Below are 26436 nucleotides of genomic sequence, written 5' to 3' on the forward strand. Positions count from 1 at the left end.
TGCCTCTTCATACTAGGAAGACTCATGCTGAATCCCTTGCTGGTTTTTGACGAGCGGCTGGACTGAAACCCAGCAACAGAAGGAAGCAGGACAAGGCAATCCATAGGAGAATTAGAGGTGCTTGCAGGAGGAAATATGGCTGCATGGTGGTCCTTGCTGGTCCTTACTTCCAGCATCAAAAGACTTAATTGCGTACAGTGTCTCAATAGCTTCCCCCTTTCCAAGCCCAGAAAACCAGCAAATGGTGATGGTTTCATATACCTTATGGAGAGTGTCCTAAAATGTAAAGCATCTTACTTCCACAAAGCCATTCAAACAAAGATCACCCCAAAGAATGCCACGTCTAGCTAGCAGTGTATTACCCACAGGGACGGTGCTGTTTTTCCTTGCAAATCAGATTGCAAGCTACTTGTGACAATAATCACATTTCTTGTATATATGCACAGACGGTACTACTACTCCCCAAGAGTAACAACTAATGGAATCTGAACTTCCACATGCAAAAAGGTCTTTGTAGTTCAAACACAAAAACATGGTTCTGAATATGTGGGAAGGAAACAGCTTGTGCAAGAAAGTATAACATAGCAACTTGCTGTGCGATCTGAGAAAAGAAAAATGTACAGATTCCTTTTTTTCCAAGATATAGTCCCACTAATTGATATAGAAGGAGCTTGGCTACAGTGAATCTCTTTTGTTCTCTCTAGCTGCCACAAGTTCTGCCAAGTATCCTGGGATAATGCATCAACACATCCATTAATAATGTCTCTGTCTTATTACAGCTGATCAAGCGGATCCATGCAAATTCATGGCATGTGATGAATTTTCACAGTGCATAACCAATGAATGGACAAAAGAGGCAGATTGCCTTTGTAAACCTGGTTATGCAAGCAGAGATGGACTGCCATGCAGGAGTCTCTGTGAGATGGAGCCTCATCTGTGTGTTAATGGTGGAAAATGTGAATTAGTTCCAGGAAAAGGAGCTGTCTGCAGGTAGGTAAATTATATTATTTATTAAGTCTGCTGCATAATATAGTTCCTGAAAATTAGTCACATGAAATGCTGGGATTGAAATGACACTTTATCAGGAGTGTCAAGTGCAAGCCAGCAAGTGTAAAATTCTATAGACACTTCGACCTAGGTTGTAGTACTGTTACCTTGACAAAGTACCTTACACCATGGGACTATTTGAGTTGTCCAATACAGGTTGAACCTGTCTAGGTCTGCACTTTTGGGACCTGACTGGTGCTGAACAAGACAATTTGACTGACCACGGGAGGTCAGTATTGTCTAGAGGCATTGCCAGCACTTCCACTAATTACTGTGCTCTTAGCAGACATTTAGGGTAAATTAGAGCTAAATAACAGCACAGAATACTGAGAGCCAGGTCTGATGACTATAAACAAATTTTATGGGACCATGAGAAACTTAGCCACACCCATGATAAGTGAATATCCGGCTAACTAAAAACATGCCAGACTATGGATGCTGCTGAACCAAAGCGTGCTGGATTAGAAAGTTTCAACCTGTAGTACTGAATGTCCATCAGAGCATCATAGTCTAGTTCTTCATTAGAAAGAGTGCATTTATTAGAAAGGAAACATTGACCTGCGTCACAAATACCTTGAAACGATCAATTGCTCATTCCAAATGTAACTATTCTGAAATTTTGGAAACCCAAATAACATCTGTTCACATTTTAGGCTATTGGTAAAATAGGTATATCTGCGAGGAATTAATTTTTGTCTGGGCTGTGTAAAATATATGTAAAATATGATAGCAGCTGTCTATTACAAGGCATGTAATGAGACAGTTAAGATCTTTCCATGAACATACACCCTGCTGCCCATATTGTTCAAAGTAACCAAGAACATTAGGATTTGATCAGTTGGGAGAGCATGATGTTTCTTACAACTCTTTGAGACTGTGACTGGACACCATAAATATTTCCACAGGGAGCAAATTCAGAAATGCAGACTAATTACTGAGACTGTCATGCCATTCAGACACATACATTTCCCCTTGTGATCAAGAGGAGAATAGACTGTACAGAGGGCCAAAGAGGATGAGGCTCCCTTGACATAAGGATATTACCTAGAAGGCCCAGAACCTTGAGTGCCACTCAGCAGTTTATTGATTGCCATGGTATCAAGCAGAGTACAAATTTGAGGTGTTCCTATTAGCCCACTCACTCACTCTTCATCCTCACCTCAACAGGTCAGTGTTAATTAGAGCATTCAATATCCGCTATAAACAATATGAACATTGAACAACTTCTGCATATCATTATGGCTGTAGGGGAATTACCAACTACTGTTAGTGAGTAAAATGAACATAGTCGAGTTACCTTAACTCTTCTTGCCTATGTTGGCTTCCCGGAGAAAAACAAAAATCTGACACTTGAAGCACAGAGTTCTGAAGGGACACTGCTGAATTCCCTAAATGCAAGCTCACATTTATTGTATTCTGCAATGATAAACTTAACTTGGATCTAATGAGAGGCATTTTTCTGACTGAGGTAGCAGGGGCAGTGATTAAAAAGTATCTGTCACAATGCATTAATTAAAACATATTTCAATTTTAGACAGGCATAGGAAGAGGTGTGTTTTATGTTAGGGTAGTATAGAATCCTCACTTTAGATTGTTCATCAATGACCTCTAACTCAAGAAATGCTATGTGGAGGGAAGGTATTTAAAAGAGAGATATGATTAGAGACGGAATAAATTCTCATGGAATTCAAGTGCAGGGTTTTGGTGTGGCCTGATTATAGAACAAGGAATCAGCCATAGAGCACTGTTTTATATGCAAAAATCTTCAAGGTTCAAGAGTGGGGAGAGACTATATCAGTCTCCAATTTTTTTATATATAATTTACAGATATATTATTCCATGTATTATTAATCATGCTGCTTCATATGGAGACTCTGATTAATTACAATGAGAAAGCTCTTACACTTGGTTGGCAGTTTTCCCTGTATTTTGGGTATAAATACTATGTATTTCCTGCCATCACTCTTATTTGTGTGTGTATTTTTGCTTTCCCCCTCTTTCTATTTAGATGCCCTGTACGTAGGCACCGGTTTTACCATGGGGAGCGCTGTGCAAAGTTTGCTCCAGAACCTATACAACCCTTCATTTTAAAAGCTGTGGTTCTTAGCTTATTAAGCCTTGTTTTTCTTGTCATCATATTAATTGTTAAGGCAAGAAGAAAATGCAAAAGCCAGATCAACTTGGAGTAAGCAGTTAATGATTTTCCCTTCACATTTAAATATTAATTTTCAATTATATTTTGGAAGTTACAGATTCTTAAATAAAACAAAACTTCTGCATTATAGAGGTCCTGCTCCCAACAACTGTGGCACAGAAAATGCTGTACGAATTAATCCCATTTTTGAACATGATGAACACATCACTAGTTTTTGCCATATGCCTAGTAGCGTAAGTGCTTGTGTCAGTCCTTCAGTGCTCATTGACCAAGGAACTTTACACAACTGTGAAAACCCAACTCAGTGTGAAGGTAAAATGCATGCACATACATTCTCATCCTCTTCAATATAAGTTTCCCCCAAATAACAATATGTCTGCTTTCATACATTAACTTCACAACTAAATCAGGTTTTCATTTATTTTCCATCTTGCCTCAGCCATTTTTAAGCTAAAAATACTAATCCCGGAATTTACTAATCAGTTTATAAAATTTACTGGTGTATAGGTTTCATGATAGAACATTAGAAATTACTTTTTTACAGCTCTTCTGCATGGTTTTGGTGGGCCATTCTATCCTGATAACTTTCCTAATCATTAATACAAAAATTAAACATGAATATCCTTGTTTTAATGTTGTAGGTCACCAGATTATATTACAAAACCAAGACTGACAAGTTAGTGTCTGAAATTCTGAAGTTCCAGCATCATCCAGATCAGATGAAGGTTTGTGATTCCATTTTCAAGAAAAGTGTACCATTAATGTTTTCTCTCAACTTCACTTTGTGTAGATGTGATCAGCAAACCACTATATGTACTAGTTTCATATTCCTTTTGAAGCTGAAAAGAAATTTTTGGAAATTACTTTTCCTTGGAGAGTTTGATATGTTAGCCACCTTCTAATTTGACATGTTTTTATGCAGTACTGTATTGTGTGCCAATTTGTATGCCCATTTTCTAATGCAGTAGTCTCTAAAGACATTAAAATTGTAACAAACAAAAGAACTAACGTTAATAGTAATAGTAATCAGATATTTCACTTATTAGTGCTATGTAAGGAGCTGAGATTACTTAAATTAGTCACAGGGCCTTCTTACAAAAGGTACCTACATTTGAATTTGAACACTACCCTGTATTTTACTTTGTGTGAATCTATAATTTAAAGCGTGAGACTTAATAGGATTCCCTCTTTCTTATGCAAAATGCAGGACAATGTAGCACTTTAAAGACTAACAAGATGGTTTATTAGATTATGAGCTTTCGTGGGCCAGACCCACTTCCTCAGATCAAAAAAAAAAAGTTGTTTTTTTATCTGAGGAAGTGGGTCTGGCCCACAAAAGCTCATCATCTAATAAACCATCTTGTTAGTCTTTAAAGTGCTACATTGTCCTGCATTTTGCTTCAGCTACCCCAGACTAACACGGCTACATTTCTATCACCTCTTTCTTATATTATTCCTGGAGGGATTCTCCACCAAAAAGTCAAAATGCCGCACTAAAAAATTCAAAATTCTAAAATTGTAATTGTCAAAATAATGTAATATAATCACAGCGGTTTTGATTATTTTGGGAATTTATTTAAACTACAATACAGAAAAAGTCACAACAACTATTTAGTATTTCCTAAACACATGAAATTTAAGTTACAAACACTTGGTAACTAATACCCTGCATTCCAATTATAAACCTGAACTTTCATTTAAATTGTATTACAGAACACCAAACAACAACAAAAGTAAGTTATTTTTAATTGCACAGACTTTCACACATGAAAGTCATACTGTTTGCTAATTACTGTCCTGAATTAGGCTGAGTACTTTGGGAAGTGCTTGATTCAGATTATTCTGACATTTATTGACTGCCTGGTAAATGTTTTATTTACTATCTAAGTCTTTTTTTTTTTTTTTTAAGGGCAAGTAAAATAAATCCTGAGTTGCAATCTAACCCCATTGTGCCACTTTGGCACAGGATAAAAGAAAGAAAGCACATAGATGTTCCCAGCTGAGGATTCCCCTACTGTCATTTATAACAGGACTACTTTACATCACTCTGGCAATGCAGGGGCCTTAAAATTCCCATAGGGTTTATGCTTCTGGGGGAATTGGCTGAGAATGGGAACAGTTAACTAACAATAGGAACTATAATTTCAGGGGGGTTCTTATCAGCCTTTTTTAACTATTTAGTTTTTGAAGTGCTAATAGACTGTTATTTTTTTAAGTTTTTCCTGTTACAGACTGGCTTTGCTATCCCTTATCTACCCAATGTCCTCCCCGCCCCAACCTTCTCCTTCCCTTATTTATTCTTGGTTCTGGACTTCCAACTTCATCTGAAGAAGTGGGCTGTGCCCACGAAAGCTCATGATACCATCTATATGTTTTGTTCATCCATAAAGTGCTACTAGACCATTTGTTGTTTTTAAAGTTTTTAATAGGAACTATAGGGATGCTGCTACATTTCTGCCTCAGAGAATAAGATCAATTAACCATCAACAGCAACTTTAACAATTTCACTACATAGCCAAGATTAAGGTTGTTAACAAATGTTTATTTTTGTAAATATGTAACTACTGAATTTTTTAGTGGTTACACATTTACAAGTTGTGGGGGGGCAGCAGGTAAGAACCACTGTTGGGGTTCAGCCTTCCCAGCCTAGCCAGTTCCTTGTGAGCACCCACTCCCGCCTGCCCCTGCCCCCCGCTGCTGCCTCTGTGTGAGGCAGAGAGGGGGGTGCCATGCAGCTCCTCAGGAGTTGGCACATGCGAGGAACCAGCTTAAAATCCTGCCTCTGCCTCCCTCTCTCTGATATAGAGGTGGGGGGGGGGGGTACATGTAACCATTAGGATTAATTGATGAGCCCAAGCTTTTCAAGAAAATGGCTACATGCTAACATCCCTAGTCAAGATGCTACAGTTATGCCTCACAGAATGAGATCAATTAACTCACACAAGCTGTTTCATTTGTGTTTCTAGGCTGCCTCTTGCATAATACAATGCCCCAACACATCAGGGATCTGCAGTCCAACAAGAGGGGGACAGAGTCTCTCTCCCTCACACTTGAATTTTCAGTAGGATTTGCATGTCTTTGGCCTCTTTGACAATCCCAGCCCAGATCTCAAAGAAATCATTTTACAAAGGCTTGAAAAAAGACCCCTCCCCCTTCCAACAGGTGTGTGGTAGGTAGAGAAGCTGGAAGTGAAGGCAGCTCAGTACACAGTCCAGGATAATTCTGAGTTCATAAAAGGGTATTTGAAAATCCAGTTTATAGTGACATTGAAACAACTCCTTTAGTCTCCTTTGAAAATTGCTTTCACATGAAGTCATATAATGGATTACCATCTAGAAGGTATCTATGATTCTAAAAGCAAGCATGTGACTCCTCAGAAAAACCCTAGTAACCAAGCAATCAAGTGGTTAAACGAGTGGATTCATGACTATGAAGAACCATACCCTTCTTCTGAAATAAGTATATCTTTCACTGAATTTGAGCTCATTCCTGCACTCAAGCAGATGAGGTATTTCATATTTTGACTGTAAGTAAATATGACCAAACTTAGATGAGCCCAACAGGTCAAAAGTCAAACCTACAACTGTCCTTAGGACACTATCTACATGCATCCTAAGTCATCTAATAAGTTACTTTTCATTCCCACCAGATATAGAATGGAAGAAAACATCTCTTTCAAAATGCACCATTTCTGTGGAATTATGTAACAGGGAAGATAATCTATTATTTAAAGAATCAGGAAAGAGGTTTATCACAGCGCTGTCAGAATCCGTGCTGCCTGCCTTGTGAAGGGGCAGCAGCACATTACAACTGCAACCACACAGCCCAGATTTCAATGTCATTCAATGTCTATCACTGTGAATGGCATCAGAGATGAGAAAGGCATCCCCTTCCAGACACTGGCTGGTACTGTCCATGAATAATTCTAATGTGTGATCTACTTAAGAAGAAAGGGTCTTATCTGGAGAACATCTCTTGCAAAGTTCAGTTTGCAAACTAAATTTATGCAATCTTGCAGAAGACACATTTGCAGCCTTGCAAAAGGTGCAGCCAGGAATCAGTTGCAAGTCTTAGACAGAAACCCCATTTCAGGCCCCACTTTGAAGTGCATTTATTGTAGGTTTGCAAGATTCTGTTTACAGGATAATGCTCTCCTGGAGAACTAAAAGGTCATTATAAATGTCCCAAAGGAGATGGACCCTTTGACTGCAAATCAAATAATTTAGAAATACTAGAACTGAAGCATATGGGATCCTCCTTCGATAGATCTGAGATGATTTCTTGATTTTCAAGTCATTTAGTGCTGGGTCAGCCTTATGTGGAAACAGGTACTTCCCGTGAAACAGCTGTTTGGGTTCTTTCATCATACGTGTCTAAATGTATACAGGCAGTCCCCGGGTTACGTACAAGATAGGGACTGTAGGTTTGTTCTTAAGTTGAATCTGTATGTAAGTCGGAACTGGCGTCCAGATTCAGCCGCTGCTGAAACTGATCAGTTTCAACAGTGGCTGAATCTGGACGCCAGTTCTGACTTACATACAGATTCAACTTAAGAACCCCAGGCATCCCCAAGTCAGCTGCTGCTGAAACTGATCAGCGGCTGATTCCAGGAAGCCCGGGGCAGGGGCTTCCTGTAGTCAGCCACTGGTCATTTTCAGCAGCTGCTGACTAGGGGACACCTGGGGCGGTGCTGCTGGGTTGGTCCAGTGGCACCCAGAGCGGCGCTACGGGACCAACCGGCAGCGCCCCAGCTGCTGTACCACAGGCGTCCGGAGCAAAGCCACGGAGCACGGGGGCAGCGGGACAGCCCAGACGCGCCGTGGCTATCCTGCTGCCCCCGGGCTCCGCGGCTTTGCTCTGCTCTGCTCCCCGTCCCCCAGGTCTGCAGACCAGGGGGAGGGGGAGCAGAGTAGAGCAGAGCGGTGGAACGCGCGGCCAGCTGACAGCCCAGACGCGTCTGGGCTGTCAGCTGGCCGCGTGCTCCGCTCTGCTTCCCCCCCCCCCCCCATGGTTTGCAGACCAGGGGGAGGGGGAGCAGAGCGGAGCAGAGCAGAGCGGCAGAACGCGCGGCCAGCTGACAGCCCAGAAGCATCTGGGCTGTCAGCTGGCCGCGTGCTCCGCTCTGCTCCCCCCCCCCTGCAGATCAGGGGGAGGGGGAGCAGAGTGGAGCAGAGCAGAGCGGCAGAACGCGCGGCCAGCTGACAGCCCAGAAGTATCTGGGCTGTCAGCTGGCCGCGTGCTCCGCTCTGCTCCCCCTCCCCCTGGTCTGCAGACCAGGGGGAGCAGAGCAGAGCAGAGCAGAGCAGAGCGGAGCGGAGCGGAGCAGAGCAGAGCGGCAGAACGCGCGGCCAGCTGACAGCTGGCTGCGCGTTCCGCCGCTCTGCTCTGCTCCCCCTCCCCCTGGTCTGCAGGGGGGGGGGGAGCAGAGCGGAGCGCGCGGCCAGCTGACAGCCCAGACGCGTCTGGGCTGTCAGCTGGCCGCGCGTTCCGCCGCCGCTTTGCTTCCTCTCCCTGGTCTGCTCGAGACCAGGGAGAGGAAGTGCCCCGTTCGTAACTGCGGATCCGACGTAAGTCGGATCTGCCTAACTCGGGGACTGCCTGTAGTTCCTTTCTCATCTGACACTGAGGAAAACAGCATAACACCCTTTGCCCAGATATTCCTATCACTAGGGATGTTAGTTGGAATTACACAGTTTGAGGGGCAGACGGCACACCACAATTTCTTTTCTTCTCCATATCTGCTATATTAGATAAGTGGTCTGAAGAGTAACTGAATTACTGAAATATTAATAGGATTTTTTTTAAAGGACAAAAGTACAGCAATATAAGTAAGTCCGTTTAACAAAGCCATAACACCACACAGGTAGGATTCCATTACTAAGGCTGATGGAAGAACCATCGAGGGACCAGTAAGATACTTTGGGGGAGGGAGGTGGAGGAATAAGAAGGGTTGTACACTCAATTGCAGACTGATAGATCTGACGTTTGGACACGGTTCTCTGGTTTGTAAAATAAGCTACACTTCAATTGAGACTACGTACAAGCAGGGTTAAGAAGGAGAATGTTTTATTATGGCTGCTAGAGCTATTCTATTTATGATTCCATATGTATTTCCCATGTGAATCCTTCAAAATATTGTATTTCATTCATTGTTTAATAATCAGGAATACACTGTTCAAATGAATACACTATTCATGCACCATTTCACTAAAATTCTATATAAAAATCCCATTATGCTAAGCACAGCAACAATATGAGTGGTATTGCATAACTGCTATGAGCAATTAAATAGCTGCATGTAGGGGACTACTGAATTCTATTTGAAACAGATTTTAGTGAAAGTTTGCCTGCCTGATTACAGTGGCTTAGTAAAACATTTTCAATTTATTCCAAATTTGAGAATGCTTTATTAAAAGATTTCTGTAAACTTTTAAAAAATGTTTCTTACAAGAGTTTCTCTTACAGGTATTCAGAAACAAGTTCTGCATTATTCAAGACTGGAGTTCAGGTTAATCTATATATGGGCAAATTTGGGAAATACAGAAAATCTTACAATTTTGTCTTGAATCTGGAGCACACATCATGTGGAAGTCAGTTTTTGTTAATGGAAAGTTGCAGCCACTTTTCTTAGTGTAACAATCTAAAATTTTACCATGAATAAAATATTAAAATGCATTTATAAAGTATAGTACTTAATGATTTTAATTCATTATTTCAAAGCTAAGGGACACAAGCAGACATCAGCTGGGGTTATATTCCACTCTCAGAATGAGAACCAGGTAAAAGCCATTCCAGCCTGTATTTTTTATTAATAGGCTTGGAAGTATTAGATTTTTATCAGTAAATTTCAGTTTCAGACAAAAATATAGATCAATAATAAACGTTTATGGATATCTAATAAAAGAAAAAATGAGAAGTTTCCAAGCAGCAGTTATTTGTCAACATTGCGTGTCAAAATATAAAGTGTTTTAACAGTTACAAAGCTTTAAATAATTGACTCAACATCTACTGTCATTAAATTATTATTATCTGGACACACCCCCAATAGAACTTTGCATATTTCATTGTTTAATTCATGGCAAAAAGGTCTCTTATTCTGAGATTTCCCAATTTTGGATGGATCGAGATGATTGCCGTTTTCCTTAAAGTGGGCTTTCCAGGCACAAAGAAACATTCTGTAACTTTTATAATGTACATAAGAGATGTGTTTATGATTACTCTATGGTAACAAATAATGTGTACACACACACACACACACACACACACACACACACACCATATATTCAATATATACTAGGGCTATCAATTCACATGCATTACCTCCTGTTACTAATGCAGGGCAGGATTAACACGTTAATTTTTTTAATGCATTAATCGCAGGCGTTCATGCTGCACTGCCCCTTTGAAGTGCCACTCCAGAGTCCCCAGATGACCTTGGGCTCCACTGCCCCTTTGAAACGTGCGGAGGCCGTGTTTCAAAGGGGCAGCTGCCTCACAGCTGAGCAGGGATAAGCTGTGCAGTGGCTGCCCCTTTGAAATGCTGCCTCCCAGGGCAGTGGAGCCCAGGGTCATCTGGGGACTTCCCAGCTGATCCCGGGCTCTGCACAGTATTTCCCCAGAACCTATGTTCAGCTAAGTTGTCCCCAGATGACCCTGGGTTCCGGGGAAGTGCCACACAGACCCAGGATCAGCTAGGGACTCCCCGGCTGATTCTGGGTTCTGGCAAAATGCCACAGGGAGTCTGGGATCAGTTGTGCGGTGGCTGCCCCTTTAAAATGCCACCTCTGGTGTTTCAAAGGGACAGCTGCCATGGAGCCCAGAGTCAGCTGGAGACTGCCTAGCTGATCCTTGGCTCGCTGCAGCAGCAGAACCCGGAATTATCTGGGGAGTCCCCAGCTGTCCCCGGGCTCCACTGCCCTCTTTGAAATGTGCAGACATGGCATTTTAAAGGGGTAGCTGCCCTGGAGTCCAGGGTCAGCTGGAGACCGCCCAGCTGATCCCAGGCTTCCTGCAGCATTTTCCCAGAACCTGAGATCAGCTGGGGAGTCCCCAACTGACCCCAGGATCTGGTGAAATGCCACACGGAACGCCTTGCGCTGCCACATGGAAACACTGCCCCGGCGCTTCAAAGGGGCAGCTCTGCATGGAGCCCAGGGTCAGCTGGGAACTCCAGCTGATCCCAGGCTCCATGGAGCGCTGCCCCTTTGAAACACCGCAGCACCATTTCAAAGGGGAGGTGCACGAGATTAATCACAGCCCTACTATATACACAAATCTCTCCTATTGGTTACTATTACGTTTTTGCAGAAGGCATCTCTAGAAGAGACAGGCAGCCATAAAAATTTCATATGCTTATCAACCCTCCTGCCCAATGCTGGATTGTTTCATAATCCAGATTCAAATACTGATGTTACTTATCCTATACCTGAGTATGTCTGTGCTGCATCAATGTTGTATACCTTTGGGCATTGTTTACCCTGTTTTATGCAACAGAAACTATACTTAAAGTGCAGTTCTACCCGTACAATGTACTATAGCAACATGGTACCTCTTTATTCAGATTTGAATCTTATGTATATTCAGAATATTATCTGTTCTTTTAGTGACAAAATTGTTTAATTTTTAATTGTTAGTGCTGGAGAGCCAGCAAAGAGTGAGTAAACTTTATTCTCTGTACTTTGTGTAGTGTCAACAGAATAGATGCAAAGTTCCAATGAGTTACATCTGTGTAAACTGTATTTTTACATGCAGAATCTGTGTTACTGGTTTGCAGGTTCAAGCTAGAAGAATCCATCTTAAAATACCAGGTTGAATTTGCAGGGCTGATTAGGTATTTTGACTAGGTAATCTTTGAGACAATAAATGGGGAACCCATGATTCTACTTTACCAAGTCATGTATCAGAAAAATTTAACGTATTTTTCAGAGGACATTGAAAGACCTCTTCCAACAAATGTTAACTCTAAATGCTGATATCATTACAGAATGTGCAAAATAGTCAATTTTTTCATTTTATTTAGTATATTTCAAATCATAATGCCTCTTCATTAGTCAGGCAATAAAGTCACTTTAAAGGTGCATTTTATTAATGAAATGGTTGCTTGTGACTGTATTTATCACTATCAAATATTAATTACCAAATATACTTGCTGGATGTAAATCTTTTGTATTTCAATAAAATATAATAAAATTCTTTATTTGAAAATTGCATAGGAGATACCTGTATTTAATCTCATCATCACAATTCCCTTCTAATTTGACATGTGGGTCTTAAATTAATTTGGGGAAAAAAAGATGAGAAAATTGTCACAGATTAGTAGATCCTAGAGTTGAAATAAGGTACCCATTTCAAAATCCAAAGGGACACTTATCATCACCACGTCTGTGGGTCAGACACGCAGAGAGAAAGACAATTTGCAATAAATGTGATTTTGCTAGGCCAAGACTTTAATAACTTCCAATTTCTCTGGGGTTGCTAGTTAATTTTCACAGCGCAGATCAATCATGATTTCTTCCTTAATTGCTCTCACCTCATGTCAGGTTGCCATCAACCCCCCTCCATCTCTGCCCCCCTCCCCCCACACACACACTCTTCCACAGCGGGCCCCACTCCATTGCTGAGACCCTATCACCAATCCTTTGTACCAGAGCAAAGGGATTGGAGAGAGTTGTCGTCTTGTGGTACCAAAGATCAAGAGCCTCTTCCCATTTCCCAGCTACTTTAAGAGACGCCTCTCTCTAAATCCACTTTTGCTTCCAGCTTATTAGGGACAAGGCTTCCTATGGAACAAGTCCTTCCCCTGGACTCATGCTATAAAGAAGCACCAGTCATTTTGTTTGGCTGTTTCACACCAGCTCCAGTGGGTTCCCAGATAGTTATCTATTTCCTCCTTGAGGATATGTCTACACTACCACCCTAGTTCGAACTAGGGTGGTTAATGTAGGCAACCGAAGTTGCAAATGAAGCCCGGGATTTGAATTTCCCGGGCTTCATTTGCATCTTGCTGGGCACCGTCATTTTTAAAGCCCCGCTAGTTCGGACTCCGTGCCCGTGGCTACACGCGGCACGGAGTAGGTAGTTTGGATTAGGCTTCCTATTCCGAACTACCGGTACACCTCGTTCGAACAAGGGTGGTAGTGTAGACATACCCTAACAGTCAACAACAGATCTGCTCCCTGTTCAGGAAGTTATGCTATTTTCCCCCTAAATAACAAAGTTACCAAATACAGGCAGTCCCCGACTTACGCGGATCCGACTTATGTCGGATCCGCACTTACGAACGGGACTCTCTCGCCCTGGAGGTCGGGGCGAGAAAGCCCCGTTCGTAAGCTGCTCCGGTGCCCCTGGTCTGCTGGAGACCGTCTCCAGCAGACCAGGGGCACCAGGCGGGTTCCCGCGCTTCTGAGGCTTTGCCAGAGCAAAGCCTCAGAAGCGCGGGGAACCGCCGCTGCTGCCGCTTCAGTCTGGGTGCCTGTGGCCTGCTGGGGACAGTCCCCAGCAGATCACAGGCACTCGGACTGAAGCCGCAGCCGCAGCCGCGGGGGGGTCCTGCACCTCTGAGGCTTTGCCAGAGCAAAGCCTCAGAGGCGCGGGGAACCGTCGCTGCTGCTGCTTCAGTCTGGGTGCCTGTAGTCTGCTGGGGACCGTCCCCAGCAGACCACAGGCACCGGGACTGAAGCCGCAGCCGCGGCGGGGTCCCGCGCCTCTGAGGCTTTGCCAGAGCAAAGCCTCAGAGGCGCGGCATCCCGCTGCCGCTGCGGCTCTGCTCCCCGTGTCCCTGGTCTGCTGGGGGGGGGGCGGCGCAGCTAGTGCGCTTCCCCCCCCCCCCCCAGCAGACCAGGCTTTTGTTTTGGACTCTGGGGCAGAGCAGCTGGGGCGCTGCCGATTGGTCCTGCAGCGCCGCTCTGGGCACTACTGGACCAACCCAGCAGCACCCCAGCTGCTCTGCCCCAGGTCCTGATTCAGCTGCTGCTGGTCTGTTTCAGCAGCGGCTGAATCAGGACGCCTGGGGCAGAACAGATGGGGTGCTGCTGGATTGGTCCAGTAGCACCGAGCGGCGCTACTGGAGCAACCCAGCAGCACCCCAGCTGCTCTGCCCCAGGCGTCCCAAGTCAGCTTCTGCTGAAACTGACCAGCGCTGACTACAGGAAGCCCCAGGCAGAGTTGCTCTGCCCCGGGCTTCCTGGAATCAGCTGCTGATCAGTTTCAGCAGCAGCTGACTTGGGCCTGGGGTTCTTAAGTTGATTCTGTATGTAAGTCAGAACTGGCGGTCAGTTTCAGCAGTGTCTGAATCTGGACGCCAGTTCCGACTTACATACAGATTCAACTTAAGAACAAACCTACAGTCCCTATATTGTACGTAACCCGGGGACTGCCTGTACAATAGTTTTTGGTAGTTTAGTGGTAAACTATGGACTTCCTCGTTCACAATTATTCACTCACCTTCTGGGTCTGTCAAGTCAGAGAAGGCTGGTGGCTCCCCTCCATACAATTCTGCTGTAGCATTTCAGACCAGTCAACATCACTTCCTGAAAACATCTGGATTTGTGCTAATTTTCTCAGTGCCCTGTTTACATCATCCCCCCTACAAAGTCCACCCAGATGAAATATCATTTCAGGTAACTGATTCCTGACTGCCAGAGAGTGTAAAACAGGCATCAGCTGGTCCCAGAGAACATCCTCCTGCTGCTGTGACTCAGATTTGCTTTGCCTCACTGCTAATGCCCAGCTGCAGACCTCCAGGGGAACACACTAACTCCTTGTGATCCCTACCCCAACATCAAGTCTCATGACATGTCACCTGACCCTCCACATGTGCCAACTCAGAGCTTCGGCCCAGCAGTAAAATTCCAGGGGAAAATAGCCACCTACCTTGGAGCCAAATGCATAATAACTGAGTCCACACATCCAGTCACCAACTCCTGTGATGTGTTCACAAGATTCTGAAGGGTCAAACAGGGAGAGTTTAGCACATATAAACCACTCAACTATTTTCCCCTGCTGGAGCCTCCATATCCTTCTATGCATTTGGATGCCATCACCGCCAGGCATAATATGCTAGGTTCCTATTCCAAGCTACAGTATACTCTAAATGTAACAAGTCCAATGCTGAATGAATGGGACCCCAGTCCACCAGCAAAATCTCAACATTATGTACTTGTTGACATCACAGCAAAATAAAATTTCCTCTTCTGGGGCAACTCCCTTTCTTATGAATAAAGAGTGGCCTTTATACTAAGCCTGTCTGTATTTGTTGGACCCAGCTACTCTGCAGTAACTATGATTAACCTGGATATCCCTTAATTGATTTTCTGACACAATAAGGATGCCAAGTGACTTTAAAGTATCTACAATATTTCTTCCCCTTCAGAAAGGCCTTTCTTCCTTTTTATACTTTTCTATAAATGGTCAACATTTCCCACTTGAACTGCAAGTATGTGATTAAAGGAAGGATACCAGACAGATTTCAACCTGGAATGTATTTATTTTGTGTAATTTTCAGTACATCATTAAGAGATCAGTTTAGGTAAACTACTTGAAAAATATTTTTAAACAAAACCAACAAAAACAAAAAGAGGATGCAATTGCAAATAGGAAACAGAATTTCATCCATGGACAAAAAGGGTATATTTAATGACTTGATAAAATTCTAGGAAGATCCATATTCTTGAGTCATGTGATCAGGAATACAGCCTGGTAGGTGTCTTTCTGTCTTTTTGTTTACCAACATGCTACATGTGAAAACTCCCAGCTATGCTGGACACCATATTAATTTGTTTTTTAAATCAAACACACAGAACAGAGTCATTGTTTTCTATTCATTTCCCTGTGTCAATTCGGAGCAGTTAAAATTACTGCTTACAGTCAGGTATCAGGAGCAGCAATAGTAAACACTGTATTCTCTACAGAGGAATCAGGCTAACTCCTTATTACCGATAAGATAACCAAGTGTCTAATCAAGCAATTAGCTAATGTAGAAGACTGATAAGCAGTTGATTGTGGTTTGAACCCCAAACTTGATTCTGATTCAAGAATGATCTCTGCTGTGCTAACAGGCTCAACTACCAGCAGCAACTTCCAGCAGAGACCTTTACTGGAATACATGCTATCATGTACAAAACTGAAACATTCTGAAATTTAGCAAATATTCTCTCAGCTCAAATTAAACAAAAGGAAGTGCTGAGAGCAATAGCAAGAGGTGGGAAATGTGTCGTATGATAACATCCAATCCAGTTCCATTTTGATTAAAGTGAAAAAGATTTTCTTGGTTAAAATCCTAGACACATTGCCATGATATCTGAGTGACTTACAAACATACTGAGAATATGCCATATTGTAAAATAAAGGCTAGCTTCCCCTAAATGCATAACCATAATTAATAATGAGAGAAGTTGGTGGTATTCATCAAGCAAACACTTTTAAATGTGCCAATATCAGAACCAAACTGCTACACTGTATTTTTTTAAGCTCTTTATAATATACCACAAAGATCACGAGACTATACAGAATTAGACAATCACTAAAATCCATATAGACTAAGAAGGGGCCAAGTTAGTTCAATACTTCCTTAAATGGGTTTATTAAATGCCCCAGCTTCAGATAATTTATAGGATTTCCAAGAATCTAGTGACTAGGCTATGAGATTCTGGTCCTAATTCAGCAACGTACTGAAACAAGTGCCTAACTTCAACCACGTAAGTAGTATCTATAAACTCATGTTGTTGAATATAGACTTGTGTTTGAACAAATTGCTGAATTGCGTCCTTATGCACACATCCTTCACACTGCAGTCAATTATACTTAAGTAAACTGTTGGGTGTGGGAATAGAAAAGGCATTTTGAGATCCTGACCAATGCCACCTCATGATAGAAGAGGAATGTGATACTTACCCTGAAAGAAAACACACACTATTCCAGTCCTAAACTCAGAGAAATTGTCAATTACATGGATTCATAAATAAATGCTGGTTCTTTACTAAAAGATTTTCACACTTATTACAGCATGGAGTGTATAAAAGACTGACTGTGGCACACAAAGAATCTAATCTGACAAACTTTTTCTTACTGCACTATAGAACTGTACCTTTTCATAGAACGGAACATAGAAAATACATCCTTCAAAAAGGACTCAGGGAAGAAATATATGTGCAAGTATATATATCACACACACACAAAAGTATGTAAAGCTTTGTTCTTCACTACAGGAAGAGAGAGTATTTTGCTTTCAAAAGATCTGAATATTTCACTAGAAGGCATCAAACTACATCTCTTTATTTTTCAAATTTTTAGCACTGAAATATAAATATCAAGTTTTAATCTGTTGATATATGGCCAGCCTTAAGAGATAAGTAAACAAAAGGTAGCTTTTGTGGTGTGAAATGAGTAATTCCTATACAAGCGCATTTTAACTGTGAAGCTAGGACACTATTATGTAAAGCTAGAAATCCTGAATGGAAATTAAGCCCAAAAAAACAGAGTGACTGAAGGAAAATGTTTGTTGTTACAGTAGACCAAAACACTCAGCCATTTAATGTAGCATATAGCAATTAGACATGACAATAATGTGTGTCTGGGCAAGACTCTGATACCATCTAACAGAAGTAACAATCTGTGTGCATTCATTAAAATAAATAGGGTCTCTAAAATTCAGTCCCCTGCATTCCAATTCTGCTAGGTTACTATTAATAAAAGAAAAAAAGGGGGGGAAACCCACATTGCCCTTATGCTTTCCTTTAATCTTAAATATATTTAAAGAGGTACCTTTGAGAATTTTTGCATCATGTATTTATATTACACTACCAGGATAATTTAACTATCCAAGGACTCCTAGCAAAGTTTTGTCAGAAAAAATATAACCGAAGGAGTGTTTGCAAGGACTCTTACTTTAAAAAAAATTAAAAAAGAGAAAAATACAAGTCTAAATGTGCAGTACATCTTTTGAGTCTCTCCATCACTACACAGTACTTTGAATACACAAGTGCTCATCTCAAAACAATGTCAGATAAAGTAAGAGACCAAGTAAGAAATTAAAGATTTCCCATAAGTTTCTGGAAAAGTCGATACATACAGATGTTGAGCAGCTTTCAGATCAGGACATAAAATATCTTTGATCATACAGAAGTACTGTACGCTCCAACTTCTCTGAGAAGAAGTTAAAGCTAAGGCCTCACAATTCCAGTTCAAAGATACATTGTACCCTTTTCACTAGACCACCTTTGAAAGGTTACTATTTTGCAAGTTTTAAAGAGGATTTTATAAAAAGGAAATTGTAATGGAGTTGATCGTAGCATGAACCCCAAGTACAATAGTGTTATTTTACAGTGCTAGCATTATAACAGAAGTTTTTTTAGAAGGATCTAGCATATAAAGAAAAATGAAACTAACATACTTGACAGAAACTTCTGCAAGGTCCACAGAATTAGTGAGTTCACAACACAAATTAAACACCAGAAGTACAAATTAAACTCCCATGATTAATAAAATCTGTTCACTTTAAATTAAATATCTCCAACACTATTACAGAATGTTTAAATCCTCAGTTGCATAGAGGAACTCTTCCCTTTATATCATGGTAAGGGTTCTCAACTCTAACAACAATGTGCAAAAGTAACTATTTTAACAGGTTCTGCAACATAGCTGTTGCATACGTAGGGCGAGCTTGTCTGCTCTTAATTGCATTTTGAAGATACTGGATGCCTCCACAGCGCTCCCAAATCTCTTCAAACTGTCTCGGCAAAATTTCAGCACCACGCTTTCGAGTTAAGCCAGTCTCTTCAAGATTCAGTTCACACATCTCCATATCATCCTTCCCTGAAATGGTTAAAAGAAAATTTGGTTGTATAAAACCATTTATATGGTTCAAGATCCCATTAACAAAAGTTACACAGCTGCTTTGTTCCTTTTTTCCCCTAAAATGATTATGAGCCTTTTAAGAGAGACAAGGTTTTACTGTAATTTACAAACATTATTATGAAACCAGTTTGACAACCCAAGAGACTGAAGTTCTTCTACCCATTAAATAAGTAGAGCATGGACAGCTGCAGGAGAGCTAACTTTGCACATTTCAACTAACTCGCGCATGTGCTTCAAAAGTGAGCAGGACAGAATACTTGCAGGAGCTGTCATGAGTTCTCAGCCCTCAGGTCTTTTCTGCTGAGATCACAGACAAAGACGATTTTTGGCAGGTGAACACCCAGCGCACAAGAAAATTACCAGTCAGTTTGTTTCACACTGGCCACTGAAATGCTAGTGAATTATCATTATAACATTTGTTCAGATCTAAATAAGTGACCTGCAAGCTAAAGGCTTTGTGTAAAACTGCCAAAAGCTGAATCAGCCAGTCTCCCACACTAAACATTTAAAGTGGCATTTGTCAATTGACATTACCCATATGTATATTAAATCCAAACACATGCAGAATGCAAGTAGCCAACTTTTTTTAAAATTTTGCCAGGAGGTACATTAGAACAGTGCACCGATAGGAAATACCACAACTGCACATATGTAGTTTAAATGTGAAAGGCAGATAGAAATAATATTCAGAATAATTATAGCATTATCTAATTAGAATAGTGAGAAGAAACTTAACTGCTTGGAAACGTACCCTGACCATAGACACAAGTAACCTGGGACGGTTCTTCACTAGGTTTCTTAAATTAGAAAATATATAATAATTTAAGGCAGAGATTTTTGGAGGGAGACAACACAAGGGGAGGGACAGTAAAAAAAAAACCAAGATGTTTATGACTCTTTTCCCTATCACCTTAAACATCCATCTCCCCATTTCTGTCCATTTTCTATTACACAAAACTAGGAATATTTCAACAAAAACAGAGGAAGAGTCTAACTGACTGATTTGGGGATAGGAAATAATTTTCTGCCTGGTGAGATCTGCAGAGACCCCAGGTTTTTTTCCCACCTTTCTCTGCACCAAGGTTCACAATTCACTACTGTAAATGGTAGATTCTATGCAACTTGAAGTCTTTAAATAATGAACTTGCATTAAGTCTCTCCTCACCCCTCCTTGCTTTCACAACTACCTAAAAATCAAATAGAGCAGTGACCATGTACTATTTCTTAGATCACTGTGTGTCAGTCTTCGGTTTAGGTGATGTGTAGGCCCAAAGGTTATTGAAGTGTGTACCAAACCACCTACAACTATCGTATAAATATCAGCACTGAATATTACATGTAACTTGAGTTTCTCTTTCCAAAAGTTAAGAGCATATGCCTACCTGCTACAAGTAGAATAGGTGGCTTGTCAGGATGAAGTTCCATTTGTCGAGCAATCCAAGGCCCATCAAAATGTGCATACCACCAACCTTTCTTCTTGTTCTGAGGATCTTTATACTGGTCTGCTGGGCGAATGAAGGGGATGCGGAAGTAACGCTGTTGTCTATTTATTTCAATCTCCTGGTGCCTGGCAGGCAACTGAGCTGTTGGGTTCTGTTGAGCTATTTACAAAGAACAGAGTTACTACTGCAGACAAAAGCAGCCAATGCAATCCTTAAACACTAGCCCCCTTCTTTTTAATGTGCAAAAAAATGAAATAAATTCCTCAAATAAATTAATTTAATTAAATCTGTGCTAAAAAGCCACATGACTCAAAATTTCCACTCCTGAATTTTTACAGATAACAATCCTCCAATGGTAGGGACTTGGGGAACGCTAGTGTTGGCCTACTTGGTAATTTTCAGCGTCTTTCCTTGAGCTGTTTCAAGGCCATTATGGCTTAGAGTAATATTGAAGATATACCGATTTTTACCCAATCATTTACAAGCATAAAAACAAAGCAGCAACTAGTCTATACTACAGTCTAGGCCTTCACAAAATCAAGTCATACCACAGCCTTCTGTGTCTAAAATTGCTTCTATGTAATATTGTACTAGCTCAAGAAATATGTTCATTTCATAACCAACAGAAAAATCTTGTAATAAAAAAGACATCTAACCTGTTAATAGAAACAATAATTAATGCCTATTTATTACAATATGCTCACTAAATCTGCTTTCTATAACATGCATTGAACTTAGTAATTAAAATTAATTGCTGAGACTCTCAGAAAGTATTCATTATGTCATTAAAATCAACTGAGTTGAACAAAATTTTATAGGCAAGACATATTTTTAGGCAACTTATTTCATTTTTAAGAAACAACAAAAGCAAGACCGTTGGGATCTTCTAAACAGCAGCTATAATATTAATAGATGTTAGTCACCTATTAAGTGGCAAACTTATACTGGAACTTTAACAAAATGTAAAAAGGCAGACATTTAACACATCTTGTTGACGAAATTGCAGAAATATATATTAGTAAACAAAATAGCAAGCTCCACTTGCTATTTCTTCTAATTTTGTGTAACTAGAATGGTTTATTAAAGTGTAGAAAGCAATATCTGAAAAAAATTCAAAACATAAAATATTAGTGCCTGAAAACTATTTAGAAAACAATAAGGTGAACAAGAAAAGATTGTCTACAGAACTAGTTTTAGTAATGTTTATTACACTTATGTTTATCTGTGGATACCACTTTCATACACTAGCATTGATCAAATATGTTCTATGAGAAAGAATAAAAATTTGAGTTTATTTACATTAAATTTCATGGAAATTCATGAATCTTTCTGAATTGTCTAAATGTACATTGCACCAAACTAAAGACGTGGTAGTGTGAAACACTTCTTTGCATTACAACAGCAATCAGTTGGTCTTCTTTCTATCTTTGTGTTTAGATTCCTCAGTAAATCTAAAGAATAGAAGTTCTAAGTAATCAGCTTATCTTTCATTTTCAATGGTAGATATTGACTGATACAGAAATACTTTGTTTTAAAAATTAAACTAGCCCCTAACATTAGTTTTGTACTAAGAGAACAGCTGTTGTAGTAAGTTGAGTGTAGAGTTTTGCTACAATAGAAAAAATGTGTACAAATATAATAAAATGATAGAATTAAAAGAGAATAGCATTTCCTCAACCATAAATGAGTTCACACCTTCAATTAACCACCATCAAAAAGTTACATTTCTCAATATGTAGATCTCATTATGAAAATAAATTTAACAAATATACAATCATTAGAAAAATAAGGTGGGAGAGGTAAATCTTTTATTGGACTAACTTCTGTTGTGGAGAAGGACAAGTTTTCAAGCTACATAGAGCTCTGGTAATTTAATATATGTAGCCATTGAGTTAATGTTTTTGTGGCTGTTTTTTGTGTTAAGCAGAAAATGGTGAATTAATATTTTTTATTTGTATACTTTGATTCTACAAATGTAGCAACACACTGTTCAGCTGAAGTTAGTACAGAGATTATAAGCACTCGTATTCGTTAACTTTGTCATACATAACCATCTCCCCACTTACTTGAGCTGTTGAAAAATGGTGCAAAATCTGTAAACAAATATTCCATATTGAAGAAAACAGAATCATAGAATACTAGAACTGGAATAGATGCAGTTAAAGTTACATATTAAGTATTTCATAAAGTTTGCCACCAAGCCATGTGGCAAAAGGAAATTCCATTTGTAAGGGAAATGTGGGTATTGAGGTAATTATCTTATCTCTGTGCTTGTTTACTGACAAGAATATCATGGGTTTCTTTTTATTAACTGGCATATAAATTTGAAATTGGTATTTAAGTGACTTACAGTGCAAGTCAATACAAATGAAAAACCACAGTGATACAGGTACTTAATACAAATTGCAGGGATAAATCTTTGTTCGTTATTTCATGTGGTACCTTTAATAAACTTCTGACATTTCTGCATGGAACGGAAAATCATTCTCTAATTTGCAACGGTTCTGTTAACGTCTAGGAAAGAGAAATGAGCTCCATTTTTTTGGTACTATAAAATTCACTAATTGTAATCCATTCTATGACAGAGTGCTCATTGCATATGTTCCATTTCTCAGCCCACTGACATCTAATTACAGAACTGTGTGTGTAAAACTATAATATGTTGGTGAGTAAATAAAAATGGAAATACGTCATTTGAATCATGTATTCAGTGACAGCTAAAAGAGTTATAGAACAAGCATCCAAGGAATCAGGGATTCACTGTATTTAAGGTTAGTTATAATAAATGGAATTGAAATGTTCATTTAGAAGAATTACTTACAAAAATAAGAATTTACTGTGACAATAATATGAATTTCTAAAGATGTAAAGATTATGATATTACTACATTTTCCTACACACAGAAATGTCTCAACTTTTATAAAGAAATAGAAGATCATATTTTAAGAAAATGATGGAAAAATTATAAAGAAAAATGAGATTTGCTATAAAATTGATCATTATGTGGTCATAAATTTGCACACACCTATCCAAAGGTAGATTTGTGTTATTTATGGCACATTATTGCCAGGAACAATATATAGCATTAATGCAACCTATGAAAATGAACCATTATCAACATCTAATCCTTTAAGAAGCAAAATCATCCATTTTATTAGTTCAGTAAGAAATTGCACACACTGCCATCCCATTTTCACATATTTTTAATATTAAAGTTTATTGAACCGAATCTAAACTGTAAAAAAGTTCAGATGTTGATCAAAATGAGCAGGAGGGAACAGAAATAGTTACTGGATAATCAAAGATTTAAAAAAATCTCCTCTCTATTTTTGTGTGTCATTCTGAAAAGAATCATATCATGGAGAACCCATAAGCTATTGGTATTGAAGCAATCTAATTATTTTAATTTAATTTAATTTTAGCTACCACTGTTGCTTCAGGAACTGCAGGTTGACTATGAGGGTATTCAGAATCTCTGATTTGGTTCATCTTTGAGAATCAAATTATACCTACCATAGAAAATTGGATCATATTGCTGAATTCAGAGAGGGGGTTCTCTGCTAACAACAACCTGATTCCTAAATAATCTAAGAAAAATGTGTGTGTTATAGGATATAGCTGAAGTAGCTTCTAATACAGGTTTTACGAAGAGTGCTCTTCGGCAGATACGCCTTAAGCATCTTTCTGCCCACTGGTTAACTTGTAACAAACTGCGAGCATGCAAAATACCAAATCTAAAACTATTTCTAACTTATGGCAAATGTGAATTAGTAGATATGATTGTTTAGAAAATAATTATTTTAGTTAACTTTTATTGGACCTTATGAGTACCACCATATTTGAATAGCAAACGAATCAAACTGTCAATTAAAATCTGTTTAACAAAGTATTTTACCTACTTTCATACAAAAATATTTTAAACAAATAACCCTTTTTCTTCAACTTAAAGAAAAATATTTCTAAAAATAATCTGCTTGTTTATTCTGGAAATGTTTCATTTGACAAATGTTCCAAATTTATTAAAAAACTGAAAAATAAATTAATTTCTCACCATAATCAGTGACTGATTTTGGAGCACGTTGTTCTGTTTCTGTATTACGTTTCTTATTCTTGGATTTCCATGCATGATATACTTTTAGTCGTCTGTGAAACTCTTCTCTGCAAGCTGCCAATAATTCAATATCTGTCTCAAAAACAGCAAAGAAAAAAATGCAAAAAAAATCAGAAGACAAACCTAGTTATAAAATGTGTTGCTATTTTAGAGCACATTGTAACATAATAATGTCTTACAAGGCAAGCAAAATGAAAGCTTGTGGCAAGTGAGAACTAAGCTGAGCAAAGAAAGCAGACGGGTGCTATAAAGGCTTATGTAGATGTGCACAAGCCTCACAATATGGACGTATGGCACTCCTGATTGAGGCAGGACTAACAGACACAAGCAGACTTGCAATATCTGTAACATCACCCATCAAGTACTGAATAATAAGTTTGTGCGTGTCAGTCTCTGATAAACTCCCACACACATATAAAAGGCTTTCACTATTATCAGTTCAGCTGAGATGGAATAAGCACAGGAGAAGAGGAGAAATGGCAAGTGACTGTTTTACATCATGCTGGAAGATGGATCTGAATGCTGGTGAGACCCTTTTCATTGTCTCTGGCTCACGTATGCTCCTTACTATAGTCCGGGGCAAGATCATCACCTATGCTCTGGCCTCTTTGTGATGTATATGGTGGCCCAATGGCAGAAAAGGAATCTCAAAGACCTACGTTAGGCATTAGAGGGTCTCCCTTGCTGCAGGAACTGTGGAAGATAGCAGTAAAGCAGACTCCTAAGGATTCCGCGGCAGAGGATGAGGTATACTGGAATAGGGAAGTGGTGAGTGTTACAATGCAAAAACCATGCACATTCAGAGTTGGATTTTCTAGTGTTGTTCCCTAGTATCTACAGCCACAGAGTCTGAGGATCTGTCTCCCTACCTTCCTATTGGAAACCAAATGCAGGGGACAGCCTAGTCGTTTTTTTCTTCTCTTTTCTGAAGTAGAGCTGCCAGGTGTGGAATCATCTAGAATTAAGATTTATGATTTGCTCTCTTTGCCTATTCATTCCTACATGTGATACTACTTTGCTCCTGCCAACCAGTCAGGGAACTAGTTTGCTGAGAAAACTCTCAGCAGCCTGGCTACTCAATCAAGGCCTCGACATTTTCCTTTAAACAAAGACTGTTATTTTTGCCAAAATATCTGGCCCAGAGAAACAACGGATCATAGAATGATACCATATGCACGTCCTAGTCACCAAAGAGGATCTGAACCAAATGTGAACACCTAAGTGCATCAAAACCATCTACTCTGTAGCCACCAATGACTTAAGCCAAAAACTCAAAAATTATTTTAAAAGACCTCAAATTTGAGGCCAGTTCAGTGATATGAAAGCTAGAGAATAGACAGGTTTCTAGCCAAGATATCCAAGAAGGAGTCAGGCATCTGTCAGAAACAGCCATTAGCCTAAAGATAGACTTCTTTTCCAAAAAAACAAACCAATTATTCATAACTGACACGTGATAACAATTACAATAAAATATAAAGGAATGTTACAAATTAGTTAATCTCTTCATGATACTGAAAATACCTAAGTATTACTAGGGGGCTGAGGCCCCAGCGCGCTGCGCTCACCAACCCGTTTCCCCCTGGCCTCCGGGGAGGCCTGGGACGCAGCAATTCCAGCCAGGGCCCCTTGCCCCTTCTGCCAGCTCAGGCCCCTCTACTCAGACCACTCTCCCTCAGCCAGGGCCGGGTGCACCCCAGTGCCAACCCAACCTTCCCCCCCTCCATGGACATCCTGCCGTGGCCCCACAGGAATCCCACCACTGGCATCCCGTTACTTGTTTTTATTGCCCTCCACTTGGTGGCTGCCAGATCTTCAGCCAGCTGCTGCGC

The 26436-nt window shown here is 40.1% G+C and overlaps 2 protein-coding genes across 8 annotated transcripts in view; one reads left to right on the plus strand and one right to left on the minus strand.

The window, feature by feature from the left end:
* IMPG1 (interphotoreceptor matrix proteoglycan 1) overlaps positions 1 to 9781 on the plus strand; it is an 89641-nt gene extending 79860 nt beyond the window's left edge. The window contains exons 15-17 of the mRNA XM_025189134.2: positions 780 to 990; positions 3844 to 3927; positions 9668 to 9781. Coding sequence (XP_025044919.2) covers positions 780 to 990; positions 3844 to 3883 — 251 coding nt within the window. The 3' untranslated portion in view covers positions 3884 to 3927; positions 9668 to 9781. The remainder of the gene's footprint in view (positions 1 to 779; positions 991 to 3843; positions 3928 to 9667) is intronic.
* Positions 9782 to 15666: 5885 nt separating this feature from the next.
* MYO6 (myosin VI) overlaps positions 15667 to 26436 on the minus strand; it is a 159929-nt gene continuing 149159 nt past the window's right edge. For 4 of the 7 annotated variants that reach the window (XM_075923797.1, XM_075923796.1, XM_075923794.1 and 1 more), the window contains 4 exons: positions 24548 to 24679; positions 22563 to 22589; positions 20437 to 20655; positions 15667 to 19012 (listed from right to left, as the gene is read on the minus strand). In XM_075923797.1, coding sequence (XP_075779912.1) covers positions 18813 to 19012; positions 20437 to 20655; positions 22563 to 22589; positions 24548 to 24679 — 578 coding nt within the window. In that variant the 3' untranslated portion in view covers positions 15667 to 18812. The remainder of the gene's footprint in view (positions 19013 to 20436; positions 20656 to 22562; positions 22590 to 24547; positions 24680 to 26436) is intronic. The other 3 variants (XM_075923798.1, XM_075923795.1, XM_075923793.1) reach the window with 1 other exon arrangement.

The sequence above is a fragment of the Pelodiscus sinensis genome, chromosome 3 (genome assembly GCF_049634645.1).
Source record: "Pelodiscus sinensis isolate JC-2024 chromosome 3, ASM4963464v1, whole genome shotgun sequence".
In the NCBI taxonomy this organism is placed as follows: Eukaryota; Metazoa; Chordata; order Testudines; family Trionychidae; genus Pelodiscus; species Pelodiscus sinensis.